Consider the following 19983-nt stretch of genomic DNA (forward strand, 5'->3'; position numbering starts at 1 on the left):
ACAAGGTATCCTCTACTGTGCACCATATGGTGGCTTGTGGAGTAAGTATGAAGATGTAGATGACAACCATAGGCCCAAAGGTTTGTCTCAGCTGCCTGAAAAAGTGGTGACTCTAACTTGGGTAGATTGGGTTAGTAAGACACATACACTCCAGTGAACAACAGGAACCTCACAGGGTGTTCGCCAAAGAACACATCTAAATACATTTGCTGTGCTCTGCTCTGAGAAGCGTGCACTTCCATAGAGTGATCGCTCACTTGGTTTACTTCAGCAGGTTGGGGCATATCTGCAGCACAACTGTTAAAGCATACCTGTTGCAAGGGCCTGATTGATGCACTCTGTTGCCACTTGTATAGTTTTTCCGGGGTCTTCTGAACCGTGGAGCCGATGAAGCCTACTCCAGAGGTGGTGTAATGTTCTGCACAACTTGTCCCAGAGAGCTGAATGCCACAATGTCTTCTTCCATCCTAAACAAACTTTGGGCTTGGCTATTTGTATTGCTTCCATCAGAGAAGGATCTGATTTCCTCAATACATGGTTTCTCATTTCTGAGGTGGGCTTAATCTGCACTGTAATGTTCCTGATTAAAGAATCCACTTAGTTCTATCTGCATGAACATCTGAAATTGCAATTGATACTTAATCCAGGTAGGTCAGCATCCCAGTCCACATAAGATTGATTGGGGTCCTTTTTTGCTGCCAGTATTCTGACCTGCCTGAAATGTTTTTTGTCAAAAAATGTTCATGTTGTTATAATAGAGGGAAGCATTCCACGTAGGAAAAATATATCAAAAAACAAAGATGTAGTGACTTACCAAATGAAAGTGCTGGCAGGTCGACAGACACACAAACAAACACAAACATCAAGCTTTCGCAACAAACTGTTGCCTCATCAGGAAAGAGGGAAGGAGAGGGAAAGACGAAAGTATGTGGGTTTTAAGGGAGAGGGTAAGGAGTCATTCCAATCCCGGGAGCGGAAAGACTTACCTTGTTTGTGTGTCTGTCGACCTGCCAGCACTTTCATTTCTTTGTTTTTTGATATATTTTTCCTACGTGGAATGTTTCCCTCTATTATAACCATATCATTAATTTGAACCCAACAATTACGTTTATTATTGTCGCTGTTGCATTTCGAAATCTTTCCTGTCGTCTTATTTTCTCTTTCTGTTTTTACCAGTAGTCTCACTTTGTATTCACCTTCCCCTTTTTACCATAATACAATTTTATCCCGCCTAGATATACCCAATAATACGTAACCCACTTACAAACCATAACCAAAAAAATTTAAATTTTTATTTTCCGCTTTCAACACTACCGCTGCTAACCGTTTCTAGTTCAATAACAGCTGCTTTCACGGATTTAACAACCATTTCGGCTAGTTCTAATTACTTTCACTTTATTTCCACTTCCGTTTTTCGCACATCACTGATCATTTTTAGCCGCTCCCCACAGGTTTTAACGTCATTATTTCTTCGTCAGACTATTGTTAACCCCATTTTCGTAATCTTTCACCACAACACCACTCCTTTTAATACATTTACACGTTTTTTTTTAAATTTTCTCGAATTTCTCCGTCCTTTTACGTGTTTTAGCGGCAACACAACCACCTAACCTTCATGCACATCGTTGTCTACCAACCCAAGTTCACCACAGGATCAACTTAACCATCACTTTTTCGCCTTTTTTCATACCAGATCTCCAGTTACTTTCTAGTTCACCCTTATCTCTCCCCATATATTTTTATCTTTCATTTCCATTTCAACCTCATGTTACACTTTCCACCTTCTAATATCATGTCACCCTCACAACACCCCCACAACGACCTCATTAAGTTTTATTTACATTCCCTCCGCAAACATGCCTTCACCCTAGCCAGATTACGCTCGCATATTTTATTTTCTCAGGCTTGTCTGACATTTGGCATAACCCCCAAAGGCCTCACACTTAAAGTTCCCATCTCTGGCTGCAACCCTTCTTTCCATCAGTCCCTATACCAGTTCCAAACTGAACAATCCATTGCCCTCACCCACCTAATCCTTCACCTACACATCAACTCAGCCAATGAACACACCCGTCAACTCCTATCCTTAATAAAAGTCCTCAATCTTTCCTCTCCCACATCCACACCGGCCATTCAGAGCATCCTCCTACAGGCCAACCGCAAATTAGAACAACATGCCACCCTTCACCTCAAAAAACTATCCAATCTCCTGGTTTCCCACCTCCGGAAAGGCAACTCACTCACCCTTCAAAATTTTTCCACCAAACCTCAACCACCTCTCATTGCACACAAACCCAGTCTCCCCCATCTACTCAGTCTCCCACTTCCAGCTCCACTCCCTCCAAAACCTCAAAATTCCAATCAACACAATCTGGCACCACAACACCCTAATTCAGTAGTTAACCTTTCCTCCAAACCTCTCTCCCAATCCGAAACCTCTGTCCTATCCAAAGGCCTCACCTTCATCCCCACTCCCAGATTCAACCAAACAGCCCTCGTCAAAGATTTACTGTCCTACACTCGTACTCTCTGCTGGAAATATCACTTTGCCACGAAGAAAAATGATCCTAATCCTACCCCTAATGATCCAACTCTCCGAGACACTATCCAAATTGAACCCTGCCTGGAACAGTTCCGTCCTCCGTCACAGCGGGACCCACCTCCTCTTCCTCAAAATCACCCTCTCCAAACCTTCCAGGAATTTCTGACTTCCAGCCTTGCCTCTCAATCATTCTTAAAAAACCTTAATCCTACTCCCAACATCACCACTGCTGAAGCCCAGGCTATCCGTGATCTGAAGGCTGACCGGTCCATCGTCATTCTTCTGGCGGACAAGGGTTCCACGACCGTGGTACTTGATCGTCGGGAGTATGTGGCTGAGGGACTGCGTCAGCTTTCAGACAACACCACATACAAAGTTTGCCAAGGTAATCCCATTTCTGATGTCCAGGCAGAGCTTCAAGGAATCCTCAGAACCTTAGGCCCCCTACAAAACCTTTCACCTGACTCCATCCACCTCCTGACCCCACCGACACCCCGCACCCCTACCTTCTACCTTCTTCCTAAAATTCACAAACCCAATCATCCCGGCCGCCCCATTGTAGCTGGTTACCAAGCCCCCACAGAACGTATCTCTGCCTACGTAGATCAACACCTTCAACCCATTACGTGCAGTCTCCCATCCTTCATCAAAGACACCAACCACTTTCTCGAACGCCTGGAATCCTTACCCAATCCGTTACCCCCAGAAACCATCCTTGGAACCATTGATGCCACTTCCTTATACACAAATATCCCGCACGTCCAGGGCCTCGCTGCGATGGAGCACTTCCTTTCACGCCGATCACCTGCCACCCTACCTAAAACCTCTTTCCTCATTACCTTAGCCAGCTTCATCCTGACCCACAACTTCTTCACTTTTGAAGGCCAGACATACCAACAATTAAAGGGAACAGCCATGGGTACCAGGATGGCCCCTTCGTGTGCCAACCTATTCATGGGTCGCTTAGAGGAAGCCTTCTTGCTTACCCAGGCCTGCCAACCCAAAGTTTGGTACAGATTTATTGATGACATCTTCATGATCTGGACTCACAGTGAAGAAGAACTCCAGAATTTCCTCTTCAACCTCAACTCCTTTGGTTCCATCAGATTCACCTGGTCCTACTCCAAATCCCATGCCACTTTCCTTGATGTTGACCTCCACCTGTCCAATGGCCAGTTTCACACATCCGTCCACATCAAACCCACCAACAAGCAACAGTACCTCCATTACGACAGCTGCCACCCATTCCACATCAAACGGTCCCTTCCCTACAGCCTAGGTCTTCGTGGCAAACGAATCTGCTCCAGTCCGGATTCCCGGAAGCATTACACCAACAAACTGACAACAGCTTTCGCATCCCGCAACTACCCTCCCGACCTGGTACAGAAGCAAATAATCAGAGCCACTTCCTCATCCTCTCAAACCCAGAACCTCCCACAGAAGAACCACAAAAGTGCCCCACTTGTGACAGGATACTTTCCGGGACTGGATCAAATTCTGAATGTGGCTCTCCAGCAGGGATACGACTTCCTCAAATCCTGCCCTGAAATGAGATCCATCCTTCATGAAATCCTCCCCACTCCACCAAGAGTGTCTTTCCGCCGTCCACCTAACCTTCGTAACCTCTTAGTTCATCCCTATGAAATCCCCAAACCACCTTCCCTACCCCCTGGCTCCTACCCCCCCGGTGTAAAACCTGTCCCATGCACCCTCCCACCACCACCTACTCCAGTCCTGTAACCCGGAAGGTGTACACGATCAAAGGCAGAGCCACGTGTGAAAGCACCCACGTGATCTACCAACTGACCTGCCTACACTGTGACGCATTCTATGTGGGAATGACCAGCAACAAACTGTCCATTCGCATGAATGGACACAGGCAGACAGTGTTTGTTGGTAATGAGGATCACCCTGTGGCTAAACATGCCTTGGTGCACGGCCAGCACATCTTGGCACAGTGTTACACCGTCCGGGTTATCTGGATACTTCCCACTAACACCAACCTATCCGAACTCCAGAGATGGGAACTTGCTCTTCAATACATCCTCTCTTCCCGTTATCCACCAGGCCTCAATCTCCGCTAATTTCAAGTTGCCGCCACTCATACCTCACCTGTCATTCAACAACATCTTTGCCTCTGCCTCGACTGACATCTCTGCCCAAACTCTTTGTCTTTAAATATGTCTGCTTGTGTCTGTATATGTGTGGATGGATATGTGTGTGTGTGCGAGTGTATACCCATCCTTTTTCCCCCCTAAGGTAAGTCTTTCCGCTCCCGGGATTGGAATGACTCCTTACCCTCTCCCTTAAAACCCACATCCTTTCGTCTTTCCCTCTCCTTCCCACCTTCCTGATGAGGCAACAGTTTGTTGCGAAAGCTTGAATTTTGTGTGTATGTTTGTGTTTGTTTGTGTGTCTGTCGACCTGCCAGCACTTTCATTTGGTAAGTCACTACATCTTTGTTTCTTGATATAATGTTCATGTTGTAAAAGACATAAACAAATCAAGTTCCACCAGATTTGTTAATGGCTCCAATGTCTACATGAGGTGATACAGTTTGAAAGTGTCGGGCAATAACATAGACTATTGTCTTTTCAAATTGGAAATTGGACAAGCCAGAAAAAAAATGCAATTGTCGACAGTAATCATCCCATTATTCATAATGTTCATTAAATGGTGGAAAAACCATAGACATTGGGGAGGTTAGAGATGGTCCTGCTACATTTGTTAATGCTTGGACCACCTGCAGTATAGCTATCATTAGCTGCTGATAATCCTGTGTGGTATGCTTTAGTAATTCTTGTAAGTGTTCAACCTGCACTCTCACCAAATTACAAAAATGTTGAATGTCCGCATGCATGTGTCGTGGCTCGCACCTGTATTGCCACTTTTGTAAAAGTTGATCTATACTAACAACCAACGGGTACTTGTCCTGGTTTATTCACTACAAGAGATACATGTAGGTTGCTGCTTGTAAACATTGCAAGCTATCTCAAGCCTGTATTACAAAGCAAAATCCAGTCCGCACCGTATGGGAGTTCTGCCTATGGCAATACTGCCCATAATATAAACATCTTAACCATACCAATAGCACTCTTGTTTCGCACTCAGCAAACCACAATACGGCTGACTCAGGCTCACCTTGGGCTTGCTTTCATGTCAGATTTTGGTATGATCTCATGATTATAAGCTCCCTGGAATTAGTGAATGATGTTAGGTGAGCAATTTTGGCTGGTGCCACTAGAAGAATAACAATTAGTAACCTTGATATCCCTTCACCCTTACAACTGGTGGGTCACCATCATCCTGACATTTGAATCAGATGACCTCTGTTTTTAACTTTACCCAAACTATCCATCTCTTTCTCCTGAGGAAGGATCTAATAGTTATTAAAGCTAGGAAGTGTCTTGAGTGTTAATATGTGTCTATTGGCACTATCAAATATTTTGCCCCCTGAAATAACATACTAGCCAGCAATTTATCATTTCCCACTCATTTGTTCATCTGTTGAAAAAATGCTGGGAAATGCTTTCCAAAGATGTGTTATGTCTTTTATTGGTCGTTTCTCCATTGGAGTTTAGATAAACTGTCTCGTAATTTTGTAATGTTGTTGATTATGTTGCTATAGGGACAAAAAGCATTTCTTTATTGTGTCCCTCATATCTTGCTACTGTTAGAGATTCAGGGTGTTTCAAAAAAAAAATGACCTGATTTTGGATGGTAATAATTATGGAACTTGGGATATGCTGGCAAGGAAATGTGTATTGTGTGAATGAGCATGACCTAAAGTTCCACAAAATCGCCATTAGATGTCAGTCAGTGCTGCTTCTCAGTTTTCAGACAGCTAGAAGTAAGATGGCACCAACTCAACAGAAGGAGTTTTGTGTGCTGCAGTTTACAAAGTCAGTGATTTTTGTCCAGTGTGCTTTTCTTTGGTGTTTTGGCATTGATCCATCTGCTCCAGAAAACATTTGTCATTAGTTTCACCAATTTGAAGAGATAGAATGCTTGCACACAGGTAAGAGTCCAGGTCGACCTCCCACTTCTGATGACGTGGTTAAAAGAATTCAGCAAATTTTCGAGCTGAGTTCACGAAAGTCTACTCATCGTGCAAGCAGCAATGCCTCATATGGTTGTCTGGCAATTATTAAGATGTCTTATAGTCTATAAAAAATACAGACTGTAATTAGTGCAAGCTCTTTAGGTCAGTGAGAAAAGGAAATTGGTTGACTTCAGCAATGTTCTGTTAGAGGAAATGGAAGACTGTTATTTTTCAGTGATGAAGCAACTTTATTGAGCATAAAAAAGACTCACCTAAAGTGAACATTTTTTGTGCCATTTCTTGTGTAAAAGTATATGGTCCCTTCTTCCCTGAGGAAAACACAGTGACTGGAATGAGCTATCTTCAAATGCTACAGAATCAGCTTTTTCCACAACTTCAGTAGGACTCCAATGACTTCATTTTCCAACAGGATGGAGCTCCAACACACTGGCTCAACAACATGCATCAGTTTCTCAATGACACACTGCCTCAACACTGGAAAGGGCACAGTGGACCCTGAGACACTCCCCTACATACCTTACCTCCAAGATCGCCAGACATGACCCCCTTGATTTTTTCTTTTGGAAATATGTGAAGAAAACTGTGTTCATTTTGTCTTTACCTCATGACATAGAAATAGTGAAGAACAGACTAACAGCTGCCTTTGATGGGATAGGTGTTGTTAGCAACTGGATTGGAATAGGTGGTGGTGGGAGGATGTATGGGACTGATCTTGCATCTAGGTCGATTACAGGGGTATGAGCAACGAGGTAAGGGATTGGGAGCAGAGGTTGTGTAAGGATGGACAAGTACATTGTGTAAGTTCGGTGGACATCGGATAAATACCATTGCGGAAGGGGTGGGCAGGACAGTATTGTTTGCCTACGCTTTGACTACTTATAATCATGCCTGGGAATGGGGGACATGCTAAACGTAATCTTTCCCATCCTCCCTAAGTGGGTATTGCCCCCCCTCCCCCCCCCCAATCTTTAAAATATCCCAGCTCATCTTTACACCCCACCCACCCTTAACCCCGTGTCACATAAGTCATACCACTATGGAAAACCCATACTCAAGATCTGTCTGATGTTCCCATCCAGCACATCCTTAGTCAGTCGTATCATGGACATATCCTATCCTATTAATGGCAGGTCTACCTGGGACAGGTGTCATATCATATACCAGCCCTGCTGTGTTTTGTGAGGGAATGGCCACCAACCATCTGCCCATCTGAACGAAGGGCCACTGTCTACCTGTGGTCAAGATTGTGTTGATACCAAGTGGCAGAAGAACCAGCTGAGCACTACATGCTTGCTTTCAGTTCCTGCTTCACAACCCATGCTGTCAGGATCCTTGCTTCCAACACCCGATTCTAGGAATTAGGTATACACAAATTGTCTTCATAACATATTATTTTATCCCATAGTCCTATTCTCAGTCTGCACTTGTCACATACCCAGAACCTCTCCCAGCCCATAACCCTAAATTCATTCATCTTGCTCTAACACATTTCTCTCCACAGTGTGCAACTCCCCTTGCCTACAGCCAGAATGAACCTCCGATGCCACATTCCTATATCTCGTACACCTGCTGCCTTTTCCGTGTAGCTTTCAGCCACTCTTCCCCATCCCTCTCTCGTGCTCTCCATTTCCTTTGTCCCCTAATACATACCGCCTGACACTGTCCCCACACCCCAGTTGAGCTGCAGTGGTGGTGCAGTTTACTGGGTGGGGGCAATGTAGTTGTGTGTGTGTGTGTGTGTGTGTGTGTGTGTGTGTGTGTGTGTGTGTGTGTGTGTGTGTGTGTATTCTGTTAGCTCTGAAGGAGAAAGCTAGCAATGTACTCCACCTTTATTTATGTGCCTGTGGACAAGTCAACTAGAAGATTAATTGATGTGTTCACTTCTGCTGTTATTTATTATCTGTATCAGCTTCCCTGATTGTTATATTCTTTTGCAATCAGTAGTTGCACTACATTATTTTTTGTGGTTGCCAGATGTAGTTTCTCATGTGTCTTTTTCCAGTATATCACAAACTGATATTTAAAATTTTTTACTCTTCAAATATGTGTGGAGTAGCTACTATATCTTGTGACCAAAACTGAAATTTTTCTGTGAGAATTTATGGCTTAGATATATTGCATTATCATAGATGCAGCATATGCAAAAAGGAGGTTTGAAGGGGTGAGTGTGAGTTTCTGAACCACAGGCAGTGGTAGCAGTATTTGTACTGGAGAACACTATGGTCATCCAGAAGAGGTCTGTATTTGGTTATGTAAATTGCCACCAAGCTGAAAACAGAAGCAGAAAATAAAATAAAGAAGCAATGAATATTCATAAATGTCCTATAAATATCTTGATCCAGCTCCTAATTGCGAATCTTCTCCATGTCCACATTTTCATTGCTATTTATTTTTCCTGTGCTTTTCCTCTTTTCTTGTTGTTCACGTGACACTTTAGCAGAGAGCACTCCACAGACAAAATATTTATGAAACAACTTCTTTGTTTTAATGTTCAGTAATTTCACAGCATGCTGATGCATTAGTTCCTTACTTAGTGGTCCTATACAACCACTCACTTGTTGAAATATCTGCACCGAAAGACTAGAAAGTAGCATAGGTTACACCAATACTCAAGAAAGCAAATACGAGTAATCCTCTGAATTACAGACCAATATCACTTAGGCCTATGTAAATTTGCTGTAGGGTCTCGGAATCTGTGTCCGAACTTCATGAATTACATTGAGAAAATGATTTGTTGACAAATAGCCAACCCGAATTCAGGAAATATCGTTCTTGTGAAACAAAACTAGCTCTTTATTCTCACAATGTAATGAGTGCTAGCTACAGGGGATGTCAAACTGATTCCATATTTTTAGATTTTGACATCATTCCTCACAAGGGACTTCTACTCATATTCCATGCCTGAGGAGTATCATCTCAGTTGTGTGACTGGATTCACGATTTCCTGTCAGAAAGTTAACAGTTCCTAGTAACTAACAGAAAACATTGAGTAAAATAGAAGTAATACCTGTTGTTACTTGCAGATGATGCTGTGATTTACTGTCTTGTAAAGTCATCAGATGATCAAAACCAATTCCAAAATGAGTTAGACAAGATATCTGTATGGTGGGAAAACTGGTAGTTGACTCCAAATAATGAAAAGTGTGAAGTCATCCATATGAATACTAAAAGGAATCTGCTAAATTTCAGTTACATAACAAATCACACAAATCTAAAGGCTGTTAATTCAGCTAAATTCTTAGGGATTACAATTTCAAATAACTTAAATTGGATTGATCACAAAGATAATGTTGTTGGGAAAATGAACCAAAGACTGCAATTTATTGGCAGAACACTTAGAAAATGCACAGTTCTACAAAGAGGCTTGTCTATCCTCTTCTGGAGTATTGCTGTGTAGTGTGGATTAGATAGGATTGAAAGAGGACATTGAAAAAGTTCAAAGAAGGGCAGCACATTTTGTATTATCATGAAATAGGGGAGAGAGTGACATGGATATAACATGCAATTTAGGGTGGCAATCATTAAAACAAAGGCATTTTTCACTTTGGCAGATCTTCCCATGAAATTTCAATGATCATTGTAATAAAATAAGAGAAATTGGAGCTTGCTTGGCAAGAGTTAAGTGTTCTTTTTCCTATGTATTGTTCAAGAGTGGAACGGTAGAAAAATGTGTTGAAGATGGTTCAGTGAACAGTCTGCCAGGCACTTAATCATGTAGATGTAGATCATGAATTTGCTCACTGAGAGACTTCTCTTGCCCTGGAAAATCAATTTGTAATGACTATCCATTTTCTAATTCATAGAGTTTATCTCTTGTTTTCAAAAATGATTCTCATTAAATACATTTATATCTGTACATTAAAGTGTCCGCCTGCTCAGCTGGGTGGTAATGTGCTCACTTCCCAGGCAAGTGGGCCTGGGTTTGATTCCCCGCCGGGTTGGAGATTTTCTCCACTCGGGGACTGGATGTTGTTTTGTCCTTATCATCATTTCATCCTCAAGTCACCCAATGTGGCATCGAATGGAATAAGACTTGCACTTGGCAGCCGAACTTCCCCAGATGGGGCGTTCTGGCCAACAATACCATACGCTCCTTTCATTTATTTGTACATTAAAGTATCTGCAAAATCCTGGAAACAACTTGAGACATGGCAATAATCTGTGCACTGAAAGGTGTCCAGCAGCATTGTGAGACATGGCAAAGTTACAGATGCAATGTAGACTGGAGACTGCCCATACATCATGGCAGTACTTATGGTGTATAGTACTTTTCAACGACAGTGTGCCATTGGAAGGACAAGCATCATTGCTGACTGTGATGCACTCACATGATGCACAATGGCCCCTGTGCATCTGATTAAACCATCCTCTGTGACTTACAATAATGCCTCGTACTTCTGGGCAGGCAGCCTCTGGAGGTAAGAATGGCCAATGGTGGCAAGGCTAGGACTGCAACCCACCTGTCTAGAGAATCCCAAGTTTGTTCAGTTAGGTTTAAATCCAGGTAGCTAGCTGGTCACTTCAGGTCTGTGGTGTCTTTATACTGGCAGTACTCTTCACCAGGTCAATCCCTTTCTGATCAGGCATTACCATCCATCGTATGGAAAAACTAAGGCCATATGCACCACATGGCATACCTTATAAGGGTGATTCACAAAGATATGCAAATATTTTAATATGTTATTCTACAAGTAAACCTAAAGAAAAAAGTTCATATAAACATAGGTCCGCAAATTTTTAGTTACGGAGTTACAGCTAGTAAAAAATTTTGCCTGAAATTTTGAAACTTCACTAATATGAAGCCACCGCAAAACTGTACGAGGTTGAAGTAAAGCACAATTTCTATTTATTTTGTTTTTGTTGATCTGGTGACTCTAATAAAACATGTAACAATATTATGAGAAGGAAAGTTGCTACTCACTATAGCTATAGCGAGGATACTGAGTCGCAGATAGGCACAACAAAAAGACTCTCACAATTATAACTTTCGCCCATTAAGGCCTTTGTCAACAATAGACACACACAACTCATTGTTAATTCCATCCTGGATTTTCCATTTTTGGTTTAATGAAACATGTCCCAGATATGTATCTGCAGTAGTTTTTCAGAACATCCAGAGAAGCAAAGATGATTATACAAGTAAATTTGTTTACTTTCCATTAAGAATGCTAGTTTTCTGTATTGTTCAGTGAAAGACATAATAACAACAGTGTATTTAAGTGAAACCACATAGTAACTGTTGTAGTTTGTAGATTATTTATGAAATGGGGATGCCTTTCAAATTTAAGACAGAGGAATATGCCGATATGATGTTTATGTATGGCAAATGTGATGGTAATGCCACAGTTGCAGTTAATGAATATCATGTACATTTTCCAACTCTGAGGATTCCGATTGCACGAACCATTAATGGAGTATTTAGAATCTTTCAGGAGACAGGTTCTCTACCTAGCATTCATAATCAGTATGAGTGCTTGATACATGAAGATGGTGATGATATTATGGATGCTGTTCAACGTAGCCCGGGTATCAGTACACAACATATCTCTCAACAATTAGGCATTTCACAATCTAATTTATGGCGTACACTGAAGTACAATAATCTGTATCCTTACCATGAATTCTTGTGTGCTATGGTATTAATAAAAGCAGATTATCTGACACAGTCATATAGTTTCAGTTAGCGTTATTACCATCATTTTTCCAAAATTAAATTCTCCACAACTTCTGTTGAAAACTTTGTGCAATTGTCTGAAATTTAAAAAACAAATTGGGCCAAGTAGTTAGTAAATTAAAAATTATATGAAATTACTTCTTTGCTTCTCTGAACATTCTGGAAAACTACTGCAGATACACATCTGGGACATGTTTTATTAGGTTCACCAGATTAATAATGACAAAATAGATGGAAATAGTGCTTTACTTTAACCTCATACTGTTTTGCAATGGCTGCATATTAGCGAAGTTGCTAAATTTCAGGCAATATCTTTTATTATCCATAAATCCATAACTAAACTATGAACTTTTTTCTTTAGTTTTGCTTGTAGACTAACATATTAAAATATTTTCATATCTTCGTGAATCACCCTGCGTACTACAGCCATCATGTGCCCCAAGGAATCACAAGCAGTACTGTGCCTGCATCTAAAATGAGGCCAGCCCAGACACAAACACTGAAGCAACATATTTGTCGCTTTCCACAATATGCAGTAGATAATGTTGTCACATAGCCCAGAGATAAATCAGGTGAGCAGATGGTATCGCTCTCCAGGCCAAACCATACCTCACTGTTCTGTGTCCATTCACAGTGGGAGTGATATCTTGTTCATTTAGCCACACAATGTCCTTGTGTGAGAGGAATGGAAATGAAGGGCTCTGAATTAAACAGAGCAACTGCTTGTGGCTAATAATACATAGCCTGATGGAAAATGTTAACACAGAGGCTTCTATAAGGTCTCTAATCAGGGCAGGTACCATGCTGGTTGGATGTCTTCTGGCACTTTGAGGCAAGACTCCTGCTGTTGAATGTGTCCTCTCTCCTGAATTTTCCTTGTAAAAGTGAAATCATACTGCATGATATGATGACATTCAACTCCCAGTCCTCCTTGATCACACATAATGTCATTTAGATGTGTTCACTATGCCATCCTGCTTCCCAATGGCTTGAATCCAGTGTGTCAAAAGCATCAACAACTGGTTGGAACCAATGCACCCAAGACTCCTGCCTGACGTAACATTGCAGATATATAGAGAAGCCTCATACTGGCATGCCATGTATGCCCCACATTGTGCTGCCACAGTTTAATCACTACTCTGTCACTTTGATACACTGTTTCATGTAATCTCAAAGGCCTCTTTTCTTATGGTAAAAAGTGTGGTAAAAGATTTCTACTTGTCCAATTTAGGATCCCCTCAACATCAGATTTGCACTGAATTGCTGATCACTGTTCTACTACTAATGGTTATTTTTAGTAGTTTTTATCTTTAATTTATACTGCTTGAGTGGTGCTGCTGGCACTTTTGGCTGTCTGTTCATATTCTTCCCTAAATTTATGATCAACAGTTGTTACTCATTTTTGATTTCTGAATGTGTTGATTAAAATGTCAGAAATTTATCAAATATTGAAAGCTTTCAGCCATTAATATCATATGGAATAATATTCTGGGGCAATTACACAATTAGATGTATGGTATTCATTGCATAAAAATGTGCAGCAAGAATTATATATGGCATTCATTATCAAACATGTGGTCAACTACTAGGTATACATGTAATTTAGAACTTTGTGTTTGTAAACCAGTTGTAATGGACGTAAAATGGGGGGGGGGGGGTATGACTTCACAAACTTGAAGCCCACATCCGCCATGTCGGTTGCCCCAAACGTGCTGTGATTGTTCAGAAACATGGAAGTGTTTTGATCAAAATACCAGCTAGCCTCATTTATGGATATAATAATAGTTCTGATTATGGTCTAAAGTGTAATGAGATCACATTCAAGCAATATTTTATTTTATTTTTGCTGTTTACTTTTACTGTAGTGGTTTTACTTCTGTTCTTTGACTGTAGATTTTCTATCAGCCCATCTCAGAAAAGTTCTTGACTCAAATGTTTTTGGATGAAAAACTGGAAACTCATCAGACATAATGAAAATATGTTTTCAGAATTTTCAGAAAGAGGACACAGGCCAAACGTTAGTTTCATCAGTCCATATTAGGGGAAAATAGTGGATTATGAAAGCAGCATTTTCAGATCATGTACTTCTCTTCTTGATCATTTAAAACATGTATTAAAAAAAAACTTACAATAACGAGGCCAAATACATAGTATTGCTGGACCAAATGTACATTTAAAACCAGAAAAAAGTCTGAAACTGCCTTCCTGACACTGTGTTATTCACAAAACACTGTAAAATTTACTATTCAAAACAGCTGTTACCTGCACACAACAAAAAATTAGAAAAAGAAGCAGCTATGACTGTAGTCTGCTAATGTTCTGAATCATCTGACATGGTGGCTTAGCTTCAAAGCAACGTACAGTGTAAATCTGTTGTGCCATATTCCCTTGTTATGCCTCCATGCATGTACCACTTCATATTATAAACATGATCTTTTGAACACCAGGATAACTAAGAAATAATTAACTTCATTATTTAGTTATGGAACTGTTTCTTTTTCTTTGCAGATTTCATATACCATGGTGCACATTCTAGTACATCTTCTGATATATCTCCCATGTCAGAACAAAAATCACTGCCAAGGAGAGGGAGAGCGAGGTAGGCATCTTTTTGAACTAGTGTGCAAAGACTTTTTTTTTTTTTTTAAGAAAATAAAAAGCAAAGAAGGCACTTGTTACCACTGCAATTAGCATTCTTTATTTTGTAATATAATGCCTCTTATTGCCTTCCTTACAACAAACAAAAAAATTGTTTCAGTGGGCACTTAACATTTTTATTTTTTGTATTGCATTTATATGAAACTGAAGAACAAAGCAAAATTTTACAAAATAATGCAGCTGTTACTAGCAAGGTGATGGTCAGCAAATGTAACTGGCTTTCATAATACGAGTTTACATCAGGAAACTTGGTCTGGTAAACTACCTTAGAAAACTGGAAGAAAGGTTGAAAAGAATGTTTGAAAATAACATTGTATGAAATATATCCTCAAAATGATAGATGACTATGAGAAAAGAATTTAGCTGACTATTTTTGGTACTTGAAGGATCTTCAAAAGTAGACCAAGGCTGTCTAGTACATTTTAGATTAATAGATTTCACTTTGATTCTGGCCCAAAATTTTTGATAATTTTCTTTCAGTAGAAGGACTGTGAAGTTATTCCATCAAATGTTACTGTAAAACTGCTTAGTAATCAGCTAATTTTTCCACACAGTAATTGTTTGGGTACATTACACATTTTTTTCTTGATAGATCCATGTCATGTTGTAGAATTTGTCAAATATTTTATTACTACAAACAAAGATCATAACTGTATGGTAGTCAATAATTAAAAAGTATGCCTGACATTTTATCCTAACCTAATTTCATTATTCTTCTTTCTGTAAACAGTTCATTAACCAGTACAACTTAGGACACCAACAATTGGAATAGCTTGCTTACCTTTCACATTACAGATACACGCAACAGACCCTTCGCAAAACTGAATTAAGAAAATGGTTTCTGTACTGTTATACATTCTTTACCCAGGGACACAATATCATTCTTTTTAATTTTCTTCTACACTATTATACACATTTTTTTGAAATTCACTCTTTCTTTTTTCACCTTTCTTACTGGCATGCAGATAATCTAGTAAATACTTCACAGCAGTGAAAGTCAGCTCACACTACTGATCTCGAAGACAGTGGAACTCCATTGGATAGGTACATTAGAGCATCAAAAAATTAATACAATGTTTCACAAGTACTGTGGAAATTTATTTTTAAACAGGAATTGTTCCAGATTATTCAGTAGTTGCAGTTTCTCTAAGGCATACAAGTTCTTGTTGTTCACAGACAGGATGGATATTTCCCAGCAATAATATACTTTATGTGCAACATACTGGGTTTTTAAAGAAAATTTCAACAAATCATTGTGCAGATTCATTTCATGTAGTCATTTTAATCAAGCTTAATGAACTTGAATCTGATAAAGTACTAAATAAAGTTTAGCGAACTGAAGAAAATATACTGCAATGATGAACCTTCATGTCAGTCAAAACTGTATGCCAGTCCAGGCCTCAAACTTAGATATAAGAGTCAAAGAAAGTGGTGAAGTAAAATGTTGGTGGATAATGGATAATGAAAACTGACATTACTACAGAATATTGAATTTTATGTTTAGGATAGAAGCCAAAAAAATGAATGTACATGAAATACAGCAAAAATAACCTGCCATTTCACTTGACAGATACTTGTTTCCTTGATAAAGGTCATTTCACTCATTTCACCAGTGAATGTTGCAGTGAAGGATAATGGGAGGGCTACAGCTATAATGTAAAAATGTCAGTACCCTGTCATCGCTTACAGAATGTTTCACATTATTTATTCTTTGCATTTGGTAATCCAGCAATGAACATAAAAAGTTTAAGTTAAAAAGTATACATCAGTCCTTGGAATAATACTTTTTGCCTGCTTGACAATTTCTGCATGTGCAATGCACTATTTGTAGAATAGTAATAGAATTTTGACACTTTTTAGAAATTCATTTGAAAACTGAGTTGTGCTTGTAAAAAGATAGAAAATGACTACTTATATCAGTACCATTCTTCTTTAATTTGTGTTGGAATTTAAAATTTTCTGTAGTGAAACTCTTTCTGCAACAGTTGTTCAGAGTGCAGAAGGTAGTCAGTACTGACACATGAACATAGTGCACCCTGTTTTTATAAGTGTTGACAAGTGGCAGCAATTGCAGATGGCTTGCCCCCAGCAAAGCATCGCTCAGGACGCTGCTGCCGCCACTATCAGTTGCTGAGGCATCTTTTACTGTGAGGGATCCGAGGGAGAGGGAGACTCCGGACCGGCCTGAACTCAGTGAAGCAGAGTGCGATATTGACACACTGAAGAAACTCAAACTGGGCCTGCGGTCTTCCCTGTGGTCTCGTCCCAGTGGTAGTGCAACAACCACTCATCACAACCAGTCTGATTACTCGATTGCTGTATAACAGCGAATGGAAATGAGAGAACATTTTATATTCTGTGTTGTACATATGCATATGAACACCATGACATGTAATATATTTTCATGTTTTGAAAGATTTGGGTACTTGTTATCCAGTATTATTGTTAGAAAATATTTCTGGTTAATGACTGATATAATTTTATACTCTTGTAATGTTAACTGGTGCAATTTTATATTTACACATGGAAATGTATAAGATTTATGTGAGAACTGAACTGTCTTTGGCTCAGTAAGCGTGTGGCATGGTTTGAGTTCAAAACCCTTTTTACATTATGTAGCATTATATATTTTTGTTGTGGTTAGCAGCTCACAGCAAACCCGCAGATTGTTCTCTCAGAGAGAATGACAGTTTGTAACTGAACTGTATGGAATTACTAGGTTTATACCTGAATCTCCTCCCCCACTCCCAATCCCCCCCCCACCAAAAAAAAAAAAAACATGACTTTTTAAAAGACTGACTCGCTATGTATAGTACATATTTGAAAATGTGAAGGTATGCTACTGACTCTACAGTTCAAATTCTTTATTGCAGAAAATTACAACAGACTTTTATTCAAAATTTTAATCATGGGTGTCATAAGGGTTGTAGTAAAGGTTTGAATCTTTCCAGAATATGCGTTGTAGATTCCCCTCACCTTAAACATGCAACCCCACCACCAAAAAAATAAAGCCGTATTTATATATATATATTTGTAACAAATGGTGCTCAATATCTTTGTGGTTATTTGAGACTTATACTGGATCATCTGTTCAAAATTTGGTATGACATGTTTGTTTCAAATTTTCCTGGGTGTATGGTAGAACATAAATTCGCTTCTTCACCTTCTTGATCACAACTATTGCCCTAGAATATATATGCAAAAATGGTATTGTATGTGTGTGTGTGTGTGAGTGTGAGAGAGAGAGAGAGAGAGAGAGTGAGAGGTATGTTGACAGGAGAAATAGGGGGAGGAGGACTTCACGTCTAAATTACCAACAGAAAGACAGACAGGAGACCACAAAACCTTGCATTTGGAAGACAGTACAGGGGTCTCTTACTAGCCTGCCCACATTAAGGCACTATCATCATCAAGTCATACTTTACCTAAGCCAAAAAGTATTTTTTGTACACTCTGGTTGTTTTATTTTCACACTACAAAATATTAGAAACAGACAGTCTGGATAATAAACTGTATATCAACAGCATGCTAATTTTATTAAGTGTATGACTATTGGTCACTTTTTCCATACCATCATAAGAGTCATTGTGAATAAGTTCTCAAAGAGTTAAAATATTAAGCTGATGTGCCTATAAAAATTGTAAACAGGTGTAAAAAGTGATGAGGGGCAGCTTCTGTTGACAAAATAAAAAGCAAATGTTAAATTCTTCACCCTGCAGCATAAATACAAAATAGCTCCACTAGCCAATACATCATACTATCAAGTATTTATAAGTCACCTCACATACTAACAAATGTAAAATGATTTTTTTATATATATAATTTACTGTCCGAAGAGTGATGTGCTTGCTTATTACTGCCAAAGAAATCTTTCAAATATTACTATGTAATAAATTGTGCCACATGGAAATTCTCATCCTGTAAAAGCCAATCATTTTCATGTAAATATTGTGATACTGAGGAGGCAAATAATTTTATTAATGTATCATTCAAAATTGAGGCAAGCCGTTTGATATTTACCAGTCTAAAGATCACAGTTTTCTACAAATTTTCTTGCTCATGTTCTTAAAACTAATGTGTAACAAAAGTCCAGGTCTGATGTACTACAAATTGAGGACCAACAGGGTGTCCAAATCTTAGTACTCCACATAAAACTATACAGTATTCCTGTGACCCATGTGTTTTATCCAGTTAAAATCTATTATACAGTCACTTGTAAAAAATGAAACAATGAAAACTTTTCTATGTACGTTATATGTTTTTGGAATAAAAGATGTACTTTCAATGCAATTTGACAATGTTTCTTTCCTCAGCAATTGGAAAGGCTCTCTTCATATTTCCTTTCATAGTGAAAGTACATATTTCCTCGTCAAATTACAATGATCAAAACAACACTTCCCAATGGTCAGCCAACTCCAATTACTTTTCTGGTGAATGTAACACAATCCAATCCCATTAATGTGACCACAGCCTATGTTTGACCTCAGTCTGCAACAAACACTCTCAAACAAGAGGTGGCAGCATTAGCAGTGGAGGGTATGTCAGGGTGTGCAGAAAAAAATTCAATCGTCGTAATGTGGAAATGGAGTGATTTATCTGACATTGAAAAGGACGGCATCATTGGCTTTTGAGCCAATCAAAGCATTTCTGAATGGCTAAGTTTGTAAGCTGTTCACATGCTGTTGTGGTTACAGTATACTGTGTGTGGCAAAATAGCACAATCCAAAACTGGCAACGAGGTATCCTGGTGCACCACAGGCCTTAGACAACAGGTTGAAGATGAATGTGGAGATGTGTAGGGGCAAATAGGTGTGAAACTGCTGGACAACTAACATTCAGATGAACCAAGGGGTTACCAACAGTCTCCCCTCAACAACTGCTCAACAAATGATGGTGCATATGCACCTGTGAAGCAGGTGACTGGTTCATGCACCCATGCTGACTGCTGCCCATCAGCAACAAAGGATGGAATTCACAGGCCAATACACAAATGGACATCCAATGGGTGGTGAAGGTGGCCTTTACAGATGAATCAAGGTTTTATGG

At 39.6% G+C, this 19983-nt stretch overlaps 1 protein-coding gene across 1 annotated transcript in view; it reads left to right on the forward strand.

Moving 5' to 3' along the window:
- LOC124795618 (Down syndrome cell adhesion molecule-like protein Dscam2) overlaps positions 1-19155 on the forward strand; it is a 594927-nt gene extending 575772 nt beyond the window's left edge. The window contains exons 28-29 of the mRNA XM_047259690.1: positions 14788-14878; positions 17012-19155. Of these exons, the coding sequence (XP_047115646.1) occupies positions 14788-14878; positions 17012-17261 (341 nt within the window). The 3' untranslated portion in view covers positions 17262-19155. The remainder of the gene's footprint in view (positions 1-14787; positions 14879-17011) is intronic.
- Positions 19156-19983: the final 828 nt, after the last annotated feature.

This window comes from Schistocerca piceifrons, chromosome 4 (genome assembly GCF_021461385.2).
Source record: "Schistocerca piceifrons isolate TAMUIC-IGC-003096 chromosome 4, iqSchPice1.1, whole genome shotgun sequence".
Taxonomy (NCBI): domain Eukaryota; kingdom Metazoa; phylum Arthropoda; class Insecta; order Orthoptera; family Acrididae; genus Schistocerca; species Schistocerca piceifrons.